Source organism: Anas platyrhynchos, chromosome 11, assembly GCF_047663525.1.
Source record: "Anas platyrhynchos isolate ZD024472 breed Pekin duck chromosome 11, IASCAAS_PekinDuck_T2T, whole genome shotgun sequence".
Lineage (NCBI taxonomy): Eukaryota > Metazoa > Chordata > Aves > Anseriformes > Anatidae > Anas > Anas platyrhynchos.
Window position 1 is genome coordinate 11,646,799 of NC_092597.1, and position 14,988 is coordinate 11,661,786.

At 47.6% G+C, this 14,988-nt stretch overlaps 2 protein-coding genes across 7 annotated transcripts in view; one reads left to right on the plus strand and one right to left on the minus strand.

Annotated features, from left to right (window-relative positions):
• TMEM266 (transmembrane protein 266) overlaps positions 1 to 7,274 on the plus strand; it is a 78,378-nt gene extending 71,104 nt beyond the window's left edge. For all 5 annotated transcript variants that reach the window (XM_038185055.2, XM_072043468.1, XM_072043469.1 and 2 more), the window contains 2 exons: positions 4,190 to 4,240; positions 6,197 to 7,274. In XM_038185055.2, coding sequence (XP_038040983.1) covers positions 4,190 to 4,240; positions 6,197 to 6,789 — 644 coding nt within the window. In that variant the 3' untranslated portion in view covers positions 6,790 to 7,274. The remainder of the gene's footprint in view (positions 1 to 4,189; positions 4,241 to 6,196) is intronic.
• Positions 7,275 to 7,460: 186 nt separating this feature from the next.
• ETFA (electron transfer flavoprotein subunit alpha) overlaps positions 7,461 to 14,988 on the minus strand; it is a 32,284-nt gene continuing 24,756 nt past the window's right edge. Inside the window, exons 10-12 of one of the 2 annotated variants that reach the window (XR_005268636.2) lie at positions 12,540 to 12,708; positions 8,570 to 8,650; positions 7,461 to 7,663 (exon numbers count right to left, since the gene is read on the minus strand). Coding sequence is in view for 1 of the 2 variants with exons in the window: in XM_027465605.3 (XP_027321406.1) it covers positions 7,625 to 7,663; positions 8,570 to 8,650; positions 12,643 to 12,708 (186 nt within the window). In the remaining variant the exon portion in view is untranslated. The remainder of the gene's footprint in view (positions 7,664 to 8,569; positions 8,651 to 12,539; positions 12,709 to 14,988) is intronic. The other variant, XM_027465605.3, reaches the window with a different exon arrangement.

Sequence of the window (14,988 nt, forward strand, 5' to 3'; positions counted from 1 at the left end):
AACCAGCGGGGTCCCACAGGGCTTGATGCTAAGGCCAGTTTTCACAGTTGTTATACATGATCTAGACACAGGACTTGAATGTGTGCTACGTTTGTGGGTGGGTGATACTAACTTCGGAGCTGTTGACTCCCTTGAGGGTAGAGAGGCCTTGCAGAGAGATCTTGGCAGACTAGAGGGCTGGGCAATTACCAACTGGTATAAAATTTACCAAGAGCAAGCGCTGGATTCTGCACCTGGGATGGGGTAATCCTGGCTGTATGTTCAGACTGGGGAATGAGAGGCTGGGGAGCAGCCCCGCAGAAAGGGATTTGGGGTCTTGGTCAGCAGCAAGATGAGCATGAGCCAGCAGCGTGCCCTGGGAGCCAAAAGGGCCGACCGTGTCTCGTGGTGTATCAGGCACGGCATTGCCAGCTGGTCGAGGGAAGGGATCGTCCTGCTCTGCGCTGCACTCACGTGGCCTCTGTTCTTCTCTAAATGATGATTTTTTTCTTGATGAATTTTTGCCTAGTGCAGTATGAAGCTGGTCATGGCCAGCATGACATCTAACATTTTCTGCTCCTGCACAAATCATTTTTACTATTTAGTATACAAACCTCCAGGCTCCAGGGAATTCCAGGTTCACCACACACCATATAGCCATTAATACTTCCTTCCAAAATTTATTATTCTGTAATCTCTCCCATAATATATGAATTATGGTCTCTAGAGGAAATTCCTCATTTTCTTGCATATATCATTGCAATTCTTGAAGTTCTGCAGTAGTTTAAAATTGATGTGCCAGCCTTATACACATTTGAGCAAGAACTAGATCCCCGACTCTGTTAGTTCCCATTGCAGGAGGGTTATTTTAGCTATTCGGAGCCGAATTTCCATGTTTGCGAGGTTATCGGGAAGTGGTTTTCTTTGTGGAACTGCTGCAATTTATGTTCTTGCTTAGAGCAAAGTAAAGCTTGCTCTCCCCGTAGGTCCTCAACGTTCTGCAAGTGAAGGAAGTGGGATATTGGCAATAGAATATGAAAAAATCTGGAGCTTCAAAGGACTCCCCATCAGATTATTGATAAGCTGTCTGGGAAGGCAAAGTGGGGCACCAGAAAGCATTTTGACAGCTGTTGCTTGCGAGGCAGTCCGAGCTGGTTTAACACTTCCGATTTTCCAGCTCTTAAGCCACTTCCTTTGGTGATCGTCCGTTAGTGATCTGAAGAGAGCCCTGTTACTGCAGAGCAATAGATAAAAAAATAGTTTTTTTTCAAATGTTGAAATGTATCTACTCTGAAGCCTCCACCTGGGAGCGGTTATATGTTATGTGTGCTCCACTTGGCCGTTAAACTCCGTGAATCCTTGCAGGAGACCGGCTTTGGCTTCTCCCATAGGTGCTGGTTTTAGGCTTTTGGGTTCTCTGCACTGATATCTGGACAGAAATAGAGGAATTACACCTTAAGTAATGGTTAAGTAAATGTGTGTGTAGTTAGTGAAGCAAGGCTCTTGAATTTCATACTAAAGGGGTGAGGTAGAAACTCTTTATCACTTCCCAAAGTAGAGACCAGTATAATATTTTGTTTTTGAATCCATTTCCTTAAATTATTCTCATCTTACCCTGGTGTTTACCCTGAAAGTTCCTGTTTCATCAGTATCCATGTTCTTTGTCAAATTATGGTGTTCTAGCTGCAACAAATGAAGCTGTTTTGCAGAGGCAGACCCAGGCTCCTGTGTTTGCTCCAAGCTGCCTGTCACGAGCCAGCTCAGATATGGAGCTGCCAATCCATATTTACAGAGAAAAGAAAAAACGTTGAGAGGTCCCCCAGGCCATCCCACACCCAAAGCCATCAGCCATAGCCACTCACAGATGTCTTACATCTCAGCCCTGTTCAGCTCAGCCCACTGTGCTCTTGCAGCACAATCTGCTAAAGCAAGGGCCAAACCAACCCAGTACCTCGTCAGTTAAGGATGTTGGTTTTCTGGGACAGAAATATCTGCTAACAATGGATCCCGTTCCATGTCTTGGATTTTCCTTGCAGACAGTGACTTCCATCTCAGGTTCTTTCCTTAGAACCAGGCTGAACCTGGTGCTGTTTTCTGTGCAAGCCGACTTTGACAGTTCCTCTCATGGTGGATTATCTCACGTGCTCAGGCATCTATCCAGCTTCTCCAGAGCCCGTGTGAATGGAAGTCATGTGAGCGCTGCAGCTTGCACCAGTGAGGCAATCTGCCTTCATACGGAAGTCTTGTGCAAGGCGCCAGCTGGCTGCTGATATTTCCTATTGGCATAAACTTTCCGTGTTGCTAGAGGGAAAAGAGGAGACACCTTTTGGGGCCAGCAAAGCAGAGCGGAAAAAAATTCCGCTCAGGTCATCTTACGCAAGACCAGAAAGGTGAACTAGGCACAGCACAGCCTGGGGAGCATGCATGTGCCTTCATAAATGGGCGTACAGGTGAGCAGTGAGCTACACTTGGTCTGCCAAGGAGAGGAGTTAACGTCTGGCTGAGAATTTGGTTATATGTTCAGACGACCAAGGTCAGAGCAAGCTGAAATTCCAGTGCATGGCAATTTGCAGGGGAAAACTCCCTGGGAGGGTTACAGCTTCACCGAGGAATTTTCCCCTGTGGACCACCAGTGTGCTCTCAGAAATGCTTGCATTTTTCCTCCTTTATGTCCCTTCTCTCTTCCTTTCTTACTGCACCCCAGTGGTACAGTAAGGCTGTGTCCGTTTCTTGCCAGGTCACATTGTGGTGGTGTTTCTGCCTAGTTCCTGTTGCTGTTCCTACATCTAGAACTGTTCGGGGGTCAATAGGTTGGTCCTATAGCTAATGCCTTGAAAAACTTCCTTGCTCACTGTGTCTTTGTCTTTTTAAGCTCCTTGCTTTCAGTAATGAAGGATATAGTCAGAGATAACGGGAATTGTTTGTAGCCTGTGATACCCCAAAGAGCTGTGACCCCCATATGGCTAAGATAAGTTTGTCCATTGTCAGTTTGCTTTAATGTAATTATTCAGAAACTTAATCTGTTGTTGAAATATTTATCCTGCTGTTGTTATGCCAATGCTCTTTATTGCTTTTTATTCATGAGAAACTACTTGAGGTAAATATATATATATATACACACACAGACACATGCGTGTGTTTGTAGATACTATTTACATATATACATAGAGAGAAATATACACATACATAAAATCACCTAGAGAGCGATGAGGTTAATGGGGCCATCACACAATGACAGGACCTGAAAGCAGGCAGCTGTGCTGGTCGTGCGTGCAAGTGGTCACACACATGGCCAGGCCAAAGGGTAAAGCTTAGAGGTAGACAGCGAGTTAAATATGATGAAAATACATTACCAAAAACTACACATATGCAGGTGTTTTCTGAATGGATCTGAAGGTTCCCTGCCTGAGCAAGAACCGGTATCTCTACAGGCTGGCAAGTTTGGTAGCATTTAGAGCATGAATTATGTATGATAGAAATGAAGTGTATTTTAGTAGCAGATAGCTGAAAAGCCTTGCAATGTACTCCTAATCCAGCGGCATTGCCTTGAGCTACTTTGAGGCCTCTTTGTCAAACGCAGACATTAGCACAAAGCACACCTCTGACTGCAGGCATTTAAAGATCAACAAGGGCCAAAAAAGCTTTTAAGAGCCAATGAAACCAGGAAAACGACCATGTTCCCTTTCAGTGTCAGGTTAGATTGCCTTCTTATGAGTGCAGCTATTTCAGGTACAGAGTGCTTGGTGGTTTGGGTCTTGTTGCATGGAGAATGCGTTCCCCAGAAAACATCTGTTTCCTTCACCTGCAAACCGCAGTGTGCTGTGAAAAGGGAGGGCTGTAGCCGCAGGGCCCCAGGGGAACGAAGGGAATCTGGCTCAAAGGGATGATGAGCACGGTTTTCTGAAACATGGTATCAGAGGCAGCACTTAAAAGCAGAGAATGCTTTTAGAGCACACCACTGCTAATCAGGCAGGTCCAATTCCCAGGCAGGTCCAAGAAAGAAATGTTCCAAAGGAGAAGCCCCGCTTGAGCTGGTTCCTGTCAGCCGCTGGGGCTGGTGGGGGTCTGTGGGCAGTGTCCCAAATCACACCTGGTCTGCGGCCTGGCAACACACAGCTCAGGCGGTGCTCTGGGCATGGAGGACAGAGGAGAGTGTTTCACAGTCTGCCATTTCAACCATTTAATCAGGTGCTGCTTTTTTTTTTTTCAGAGGATGACATGAATAATTACATCAGTCGGTACTACAATGAACCTAGCAGTGGTAAGTTTTGCTTTAAAATGTAAATGTAAACTGAGTTTTTACATCTTATTGTGTGCTGTAAACCCAGCGAGACTGACCAGTGATGTATCTCTGTCCCAGAAATCAAACCCAAACATGCATCTGGGGGTTGTGGTTGACAGCAAGCTGAATATGAACCAGCAGTGTGCCCTGGCAGCCAGGAGGGCCAACCCGATCCTGGGGTGCATCAAGCACGGCATTGCTAGTCGGTCGAGGGAGGTGATTGTCCCACTCTGCTCTGTGCTGGTACAGCCTCACCTCGAGCACTGTGTGCAGCTCTGGGCACCACAGTACAAAAAGGATGTAAAACTGTTGAAGAGCATCCAGAGGAGGGCTATGAAGATAAGCCTGGGGGGGAAGACGTATGAGGAGTGGCTGAGGGCACTGGGCCTGTTCAGCCTGGAAGAGAGGAGGCTGAGGGGAGACCTCATCACAGTCCACAACTTCCTTGTGGGGGGGTTGGAGGGGAAGGAGCCAATCTGGTCTCCATAATCACCAGTGCCAGGACTCATGTGAATGGTGTTAAGCTGAGGCAGGGGAGGTTTAGGCTGGACATCAGGAGGGGGTTCTTCACAGAGAGAGTGGTCGCACACTGGAACAGGCTCCCCAGGGAAGTGGTCACTGCACCGAGCCTGACTGAATTTAAGAAGGGATTGGACTGTGCACTTAGTCACATGGTCTGAACTTTTGGGCAGACCTGTGCGGTGCCAGGAGTTGGACTTGATGATCCTTATGGGTCCCTTCCAACTCGGGCTATTCTGACTCTGCTCTGTTGGGTTTCTCTGTGGCAGTGCTGTGCCAGGAGTGGGCTCCAGCGCTTCAAAGTGTGGGGTTCTGGGTCCCAGCTCCTACAGGTGTGAGGTGGTGGGGCCCGGGGCTTCAAGTGTGCCGCTGTGGGGCCTTGTCTGCTAACGGTGTGCTGGGGCGGGGCTCGTTCCTTGGAGCTGTGCCTTACAGAGGGGCCGTGTAGGCCCCAGGGCGTTTACGACCCAGCTGCGGGCCCTGGGCCGTACCAGGGAGGGTGTGAGCGTGGCCCCCGGCTCCTGGCGGCGCCCGGCTCTGGGCCCGGCTCTGCACCGCTGGGCCCCGCTCAGCGCTGTGTGTGGGCCCCGCCTCGCGCTGCCGTGCGCCTGTGGGCCCGGCCCTGCCGCCTCCAGCGCTGGGGGTGGGCCCGGCCCGGGCTGCGGGGCGGGGACACGGCGCGGCGCTGAACGGGGGCCGGGCCGGCCTTAAAAGGGGAAGGGGAGTAAGGGGGCTCGTAAAAGGGGCACGGCGCTGTAGGGTCTTAAAAGGGCAACGGGAAGGAACGGGGTTCTTAAAAGGGGCGGGGCCGTGGGGAGGGCTTAAAAGGGGCACGAGCACCGGCTTCTTAAAAGGGCACCGATGGCAAAGGGACTCCGGGGATCGCGGCGCGTGAAGTTCTGAAAAGGCGCGCGACCAAAAAGCGCGGCCTTAAAAAGGGAAACGGGGGGGAACGGGGCACGGACAAGGGGCGGGAGCGAGGGGGTGGCCTGAAGGGCACGAGCAGGGGAGGGGCTGAGCGGGGCGCGCACCCTGCCCCTGGGGCGGGCCGCGTGTCCGTGCGCGTTGGCAGCGCCCCCACGTTCGTGCTATTAAATTGCGCGTGGGCCCCGCGCCTCTCACACGGGGTGTGCGCAGCGCGGGCTGCCAGGAGGGGCCCCCACGGTTGTTGCGGGCAGTAGGGTCGGTGCTTCTGGCAGCTCTTAGAAGGGGCACGCGGCTGGGGCATTTCCCAGGGACGTGTAAAAGAAGTGCGCCCAAGTTCGTAAAGCGGGTGCCTCCAGGGGCTCTAAGAACCTTAAAGTTCAGCCAGTTTGTAATTTGTCCTGTGCAGCCCGTGGAGACAAAAATGACTCTGTCTGTCCAGGCCTGTTGTTACACCTCTGGTAACACCACTTACATTTACCCTTCCTGCAGACAGCGCCATTCCCGAGGCAGCCGTCTGCGTCGTTACCACTGCCGCCATTGACGTCCATCACCCCAACATCTCTTCCGACATGTTCACCGTGGAGGTGCCGCTGCGGCTGAACAGCACCGGGACGTCTGCCAGCATCACCTCGGGCAGCGCGTCCCGCTCCACCGTCAGCTCCGGTACCCAGGCGTGCAGTGAGAGCAGCCAGACGCTGGGCTCCTCCCCAGAGTGCAGCGTGACCTGTGAGGATGCTGCAGAGGCTGGCACCAGGCCGCGGGCTGACCACATGTGCACCGAGCAGCAGGTGGCACAAGCCATGGTGCAGGAGCTACTCTCCTCCCTGTCGGAAGAGGTCTGCCTGGCTCAGAGGAGTCTGGACCCCGTCAACCTGAAGCTGCCCAGCCCAGGAGACTCAGTGAGGGCCAGCCCCAGCCTGGGCCACCGGCTCACTATCTACAACCGCAGGAACCAGGACAGCCTTGATGTCTTCCAGCTCAAACCGCTCATCGACTGTCCACAGGGGGCCCCAGTCATTGATGAGAAATACGCAGCACTGGGGCACCCTGAGCCACCGCTGGGCAAGGTCCCAAAGGCATAAGAAGAGCTGCAGGGACATGCTCACTGTGCGGGCATGCTCACAGTGCTGAGGCATCAGGCTGCTGCAGGCAACACCCCGATATTGGAGGCAACCCAGAGCAGCTCCTGGAGTGGCTGCCAGCCCTGCGCCAGGCCAGCGCCTCCCCACTGGTGTCCACAGGACCCAACCACCCCACCCACCTCCATATCTGGGCCAGCCCAGACCTACGGTGTCCTTCGGGCACACACAGTGGACCTCCCAGCCATCTTCAGCCCACATGGACCCACAGTACCTGGTGGGGGGGAGAACAGACTGCAGCCCTGTCCTGCCCTCAGCCTGGTCCCAGCCCCAAGGTACACGGACCGTCCCCTGCTTCAGAGCCACAGGGCAGGACAGAGCCAGTGGCCAGCCTGGGCCCAACCTGGCCTCCTAGCTTGCCATCCTTCCGGCCAGGGGGCTGAACATAGCTGGGAGGGAGTAAGGATGGCAATAAACACTGATAAACACTGGTGCCTCCCTTGTTCCTACCTTCCCTTCAGCTTTTTTCCATCATTCCTTCTTTCCCCTACCTCTCTTTTCTTTGCTTTCTTGTTGTCTCTCTTCAGTACCCACCCCACACCCACCACCTGCTGTCCCAATCCCATCACCTACTACACACAGAAAACAACAAGAAGCACAGCGACAGGCCCTCATTACCCTACAATCCTTTATTTGTTATTATTCCTTCTTACCACCTGTCCCACCAACCCACACTGCCCAGCAAAAACATATGCTGACACCAGCGCTTTCCAGTACTCTTTTTTCTTTCTTTGTCATTTCCTCCCGCAAAACGCAGTGCAGGGGCCAGCGGTGTTGCTCACTTCTTCTTCAGGAGCTCCGTCATCTCGGGCACTGCCTGCAAACACCAGTGCCAGGGTAGCACCTGCTCTCCCCTGTCCCCCCCAAAGTCTCCATGTGAAGCACCCAACCCCCCCCAAAGGGCAGCCCCTGCCCTCCTGTTCCAATGCGTAACACACAACTCCACGGGCTGTGGGTCACCCCAGCTCACAGCACTCCCCGCTTCCCTCCTGCTGAATAGAGCCTCTTAATTATTTAAGAGCGCTACATTTCCATTAGGTGGAAATAATGCATTCGTACAAAATTTATTAAGGAAATTGTCTACACGGTGTTTCTTCAGAACGTGACTTTGTCTCTGGCTTACGAAAAGGCCCGCTCTCGCTGTTGAGCCAGCGGGCATCAGTTCAGGAATGGCATTAAGTGCTGGCAGAGTTTCTGTCCATGCCTCTCCACAGAGCCACTACCAGCCCACGCCAGTCACATACGTGGCCGCGCACACAGGCTCCCACCTGTGAGCCGTAAGGCACTTGGACATGGTCTACTTCACAGCGCAGTTTTCCAGGAGAAAACTGCCAGTTTGTCATGAGCTGCAGTAAGGCAGTGAGCCCAGGCAAAAGGGAGAACTGCTGCAGTGTAAAGACACTGCTAATTCTGCATGATCATACTTTCTGAAGCTTAAAAACACATCTGAAATACCTACATGCAGTTATTTCTCAGAACAGTGTGTGATTCGAGTACCAGAATATGGGCAGGCTGACTGTGAAACCCACGCCCCAAAATTATCCTGGCAAGCGCTGAATTCTGAGACTGAAAATAATGAAGTCATAAAGCCAACTCTTTAACTAAACCCAGAGCAAACACCCTGCCACAAACATCTTTAAAATTTAGTAGATTATATTACCTATTTAAGATACCATTACATATCTGAATGAGTTATCCCACACATTTCCAAGTTTAGCCTTACCTGAAATAAGTCTGCCACCAGTCCATAGTCTGCCACTTGAAAAATTGGAGCTTCTGGGTCCTTGTTAATAGCAACGATGGTCTGCAAACAACAGGAAAGCACCATGTGAATTTATAGTGATTTACATCTAGGGTCAGATTACACAGACAGGTCTCATCTACAAAGCATGGCCTAACTTCTCTCCTAGCCAGCAGACACAGCGGATAACAGATCGAAACACTTAAAATGCTTTTCCTTTCCACCTCAAAAAATACAAACACAAGCAAGCAAACAAAAAACACAAACACCTCTAAAATCCACCATTACGAAAGTCTCCAAAACTGAGCCACGTGTTCATAACAGTGATTAAAAAGTCCTTTCCTTGCTTGTAGCACACATCAGGGCTATCCTTCCTCGTTCAAAGTAAGAACCTTATTTTAGAAAAAAATTACTACAGCGGATTATCTGCACTACTAAAGCCATAATATTACAGAAATAAATCAGGTAGCATTTAAAACACGTATGATCAAATGATGCCAGAGGCCCCTGTACTTACAGTGGGCCACATGATTTACTGTGTTGCACAGTAGAAAAACATACAGTAGACAAATGTGATCTAAATCCCAACACAACGGTCTGTAAAATGCCTTGATTTCAACTCTTTCATACAGGTAAATCATTCCATAATCATCTGTGACAGCTTCCAGCAAAGTAAGTGGGTGTCCACATCCGAATGTACAACAGGATGGGCAGACTCCATAAAGGATGGAAAAAATCAAAACCGCGACAGCTCGTAAAATGAGCCTGACACCAAATGGGTCTAAACCACAGCACTCCGGTAACTGCCTTTCCACCTAAATGCAGCAATATGAACTCTGATTTGAGGCAACAGGAGTCCTCAGGACAGCTCTAACCCAACATTTACTTCATAGGCTTATCTGCCATTCCCAGGTAGCCACGGCTCATGTTTCTCACGTGCTTTACTCCCTCCACTGAATATACTCATCCAACAAAATTAATAGCTCAGTGCCATGTATCTAATGGCAGTAACTCAAAGATGTGAGTTCACAAATCCTGCGCTCTTAAGCCCACGGAAACATTCTTTCTTCACAGCTCTTTTGTATCCTGTGACTCACTATAAAGAAGGACCGCATCCTTTATGCAAGGAAGTACCTCCAGCAGAGCCTTGCTGCTGCCTGCTCGCCAGCTCACAAGCAAAGACTTGCGAGTATTCCAGTAAGGCTTCCCCTGCAATATTTTCCCCTAAAAGGTACTTGTTTTATTTCAGTTACACCATTTGTGAACACTAGCCTCCGCTAACAGCTCTACAGTACAGGAAACAAAACCTAGGTTATGTCAGCCCAGGATATTAACTCAATAAAGACCTTCTCTAACCATGCTCTAAGGCCCTACCATGCTTTCCAAGAGCCCTTCGCAGGAGCATGAGGCCTGAGGGGCTAATGCTGGGGCCTGCCGTCGGTGACACCCTGGGGACTGCTGGATCTGTCCTTAAGGCTGTGGGAACTCTGGCAGGCAGGAAAACGATCCAGCTGAGATGGCAAAGCACACACCTGGGTCATCAGCCCAGCCAAACCAGGCAGGAGGCTATGGGCAGGCAGATGGCTCCAATGCCCCTGCTCTCACCTGGCCCAGGTGAGAAGCACACAGGTACAGCAAATTCCCATAAGTTGCTACTTCAACACAAAGGATACCTTCAGCCACAAAACCAGCTGACTTTCCCTCCGCATGCTCCCCTCTTCAGCCCCACTAGCCCTGGAAGGCTCCTTAAGAAATACTGTGCCACATTCACACACACAAAAAAAAGAAGCACCCGTTGTTTGAAAAACATCTATTGTAAAGCTTTAAGTTTGGCAGCCTAGTCCTTCCTCCGCCTCTGTCTGTTCAAGTACCTCTGTACTGAGATCTGGTTCTCTACCTCATCGCTAAAATCAGACTTTCCATAGTAAGAAGCAAAAGCATCACCTTGTTTGCTACAAAACTTTCAGAAGTTACATCTCTTAGAGCAGATGCTGGCTGGAACTACCTCAGGAGGGAATTGAAAATAAGGGAAGAAAGCAACAAGGATTCACCAGGCCTCCTCAAAAGCTGCATTTTCTACCTTGCTGTAAAAGGACAAATAAATTATACATTTCACTTGGTAGAACGCATCTGACTGCTCTGGAAAACATATCCTTAAGTGTGCAAGTTCACAATGCCAGATAATTCACAGTGCTGATGGAAGGCAGGGGACGCTCCCGAGACAGTTTCCACGGCTGCATAATTCTTTTATGTTTGTATAAATGGGATCTTTTCCATAATTACACCTCTAATGCTTTGCCTAAAAGGAATGCAGAATACACTTCAAACACAAGTAAAACAACTTTAGAATGCACATATTCGTTTACACTAGAAAAATTATCATCTCTGGGTGAAATGAATCTTAAGTATGTCTCTAATATTGACAAATCTTATCTGTACTTCTTTCATATAAAAAACATCTCAAAGTACCAAATACGGCACCGAAAAAGCCAAAAAAAAGCCAAAAAGCTGGAGGTCTTACTGTTACAGCACAGCCAATACTGCTACACAATATCAAAGGAAATTCTGGCACATAAAGTAATAGGTTTCCAGTATGGCTGGTAGTTTTTCTGAGATGAAACAGGAGATAAACGCAAACAGGGTCAAATCAAGACTTAGGCAGCTTTACGTATACCTTTCTCAGTCTGTGCCTGATTTAATCCCACCCACCCATTTTCTCCCTCACCCAAAAGCAAGGCAGGAGACTAAATGCTGTGAAACAAAGACATTTTTTATGCTGCGGCCCATCAGCTCCTACTCCTAGCAGAGTCCAGGGGAGCTAAGGACAACGGGGACGACTGTGATAGTACCGCATCAGGGCTGCTTTAGCCATCTCTCCTTGGTGATGGTCCCTGTTGTCTCCCTGTTGCTGTGCTGCAAGAGACTACAGCAACCCTGTTTCCATTAAGAACAGTGAGAATACACCGCTACAGATACTATTATCCACATTTCTCTATCTCAAGAGTGACCTTCATTACCTCTGCCCATCATTCATCCTCAGCTTCTCATTCTGGTTGTTTTTTCTCCACTGTGTCGACTTAGGCAAAACCAGCTCCACTCCCATTGTAGAAAGCTGAGGCACCAAAAAGGGTGCTATCTCCCAACTCCACATATTTAAATCATATGTTCAAGAAGAACTAAATCCTAAGAAAGTGTGGACCATCCTACCATGCAGGCTGGATTGTGAGGACAAATACCAGTCACATAAACTGATTACAGTCTGTCACTGGTCAAACACAAGACAATTTCAAGGATCCACCTGTAAAGTTTTATAATCTTTTCCTTGGTTGGCGATAGTTTTATAAAAGCCTCTCATCAAATTTTTGGGTGCTGGAAAACGGATTCAAAGCCATTAAAACTTGTGATAAGTTCCCCGAATATAGACAAAAAAAATCATTTCTTAAAATACTTGGCAAGAGACAGGACAACCTACATTGTCTGACATTTGGCATTTAACAGTATGATTCAGCAGGTAATTCTGCTCCTCTTTCCAAACACTGCACTGTGGACTGAACTGGCAATTCCAATTTCAGATGATGTACTTTGGCAACTAATGAGTTAAACCTTTTAAAGTTTTACTGCCATTTTATAATAGGTTTCCATTTGAATGGCTAAATGCAGGAATGTCAGAGACATCTTTTACTTTATGGAATACTAAGTTCATAATTCAAATTACATATTGTTATGCATGAATTAATATGTCATACTCTGAAATAAAGGCAAATGGAACTACTGTATAGAATTCAGGCAAGTGTATGTTGGTTTTTAATAAACAAGTCAACTAGCTTCTTTTACTTAATACTTCAGGCTTAGTGCAATAGTTGCTCTACCGTGTTAGTCGTTCCACCACAGAATCTTTTTCAGCAAGGCTTAGAGGCATGGTATAAAGCAGCAGATAAAACTTCAATCTTACCACGGAATGAATTGGAAAGCTTGTTAAATTACTGATGAAAAACAAAGAAGTCAACTCTTTTCCTTCCTCAAGAATCTCTTCTACCACATCCAACTTTATATACCTTGCTGTCTTTCATCCCAGCCAAGTGTTGGATTGCTCCAGATATTCCCACGGCAATATAAAGTTCCTAGAAGAAAACAAAAATGAGACATTTTTGGTACCCACAACATAGTTTGAGTAAGCTCTCACAAACCTTACTCAAGATCAATTACATACAGTAGTTTTTACATGAGAGTAGTTTTCAATATTAAAGTCAGTTCACGATTTGTTCCCCTTCCCACTTTTGGATGCAATGCAGCTGTAAAAGGAGAATCCCAAAGGAATGTCTGCCAAAGACAGATGAGAAAAACGGGGATCTGCAACAAACATAAGACACTGCTGGGCTACAGGGTAGGGCAATCAGTGCTACCCATAACCCTAGAGATTCCCAAAACAACTATTAAGCAAGATAACCTATAACCACATAAATGCAGTTCCTAAAGAGAAAAAACAAGACTCTTTTCCCTGAGTCCTCCCTCCGTGATTCTCCTAAAATAAGACAATGCACAATGCTGAAATTTGGGTGTTTACACCATTAATAAATTTTTCTACCTGGCAGGACAAAAATACTTCAGACACTGGGGTCTATGAGTGCAACTTCCACTTGTAGTGATAGTTTCTATTACTTACGTACAGAATATCCCAAGTTAGAAAGGACCCATAAGGATCATCAAGTCCAACTCCTGGCAACACCCAGGTCTACCCAAAAGTTTAGACCACGTGCCTAAGTGCACAGTCCAATCGCTTCTTAAATTCAGACAGGCTTGGTGCAGTGACTACGTCCCTGGGGAGCCTGTTCCAGTGTGCAACCACCCCCTCGGTGAAGAACCCCCTCCTGATGTCCAGCCTAAACTTCCCCTGCCTCAGCTTAACACTGTTCCTGCGGGTCCTGTCACTGGTGATTACAGAGAATAGGTCACCTGCCTCTCCACTCCCCCTTGCGAGGAAGCTGTAGACTGCGATGAGGTCTCCCCTCAGCCTCCTCTTTTCCAGGCTGAACAGGCCCAGTGCCCTCAGCCGCTCCTCAAGTCTTCCCTTCTAGGCCCTTCACCATCTTTGTCGCCCTCCTCTGGGCACTCTCCAACAGTACACATGCCCAACACGACATGCCCTAACGCTTTTCTTCCCCCATTCACTATCAACACCTACACCAGATGAGAAAAGAAGTACTTTCCAGGTAGGTACCACCATGCAACTGAATCGTTACACTTCCGGACTGCCAACCCGGCACATCTAAGGAGACTTGCATTCCCAATACAGGAAAAGTAAAGCATTCTATATCGATGGTCTTAATTCATAGCAGAAAAGCAGTTTTCCCCCTTGGGCTAAAAGTTAGCCAGGCTATAACCTACCCAAAACCAAGTATATTTTTAACTCGGTGGCAGCTTTCCCATCACCACCATGTCAAGTAACAGTCAAACCTGCACTGCTCACCTACCTAATTTTACAGAAGAAAAAAATAAAGGAATTATTCTCACTAAATCCATTATAAAAGCAGCAACTGGAACACACAAAAGTAGCTAGGGGATCATCTGTCAAAAACAATTACAAGGTTGTATTTATACAGACTTCAGAAAAATGCAACCTTAAATACTAGCAGAAGTTCTTTTTCAAAAACGCCACAGTTAGTCCCCATTTAAGCACACGCAGATCTACATCAAGAAATTAAAATGATCTCATCCTGTGCAACTGAAGATGCACATTCCAGCTAAGTGGCTTTTAACACAACAGAACAAAGCCCAGCACAGCTGTAGAACAGGGACGGACTACAGAAGAGGCTGGCAAATGAAGGTGTTCAAATGCAGAGAAATTGCAGACTGCATCTTCCATATAGGCCTGATAGTCACCATATCAATTCCAGAAAACAGACAATTGCTTTCTGATGTTTCTACAGCTACAGATTCCACCTATTATGTTGGCTTTTAAATACAAACAGTGAAATCCGAATGACGAATATTCTATACTTTTTAAGAAAAACTATCTCCTGTAACAACTAAATGGAAGGGTAACAGCGCAGGAATGAAGTATTTCGTATTAAATCAGCTTGCTTTGAAATCGAAACACAGAATCTACTCTACATATTTGCACAAAACCACACAGCTGTTGAAGATACCCAAAAATTTCTTAGTCTTAGTTGCTTTTCAGTGTGTAGATTAGCACTGGAGATCAACCCATTTCAACCACAGCTGCAGTGTAATATAATATGTACGTATAAGATCTTGTAGTAAGAATGAAATATTTTAATTATACCATATAAAAGAACAGATGTTACAGAAGACATTATTCTAACATCCTATAGTCTTTAATACAAGCTCTTTTTAAAAACACATTACTGTGATTTGATTTTTTGGAGCAATTCATTAAGTGC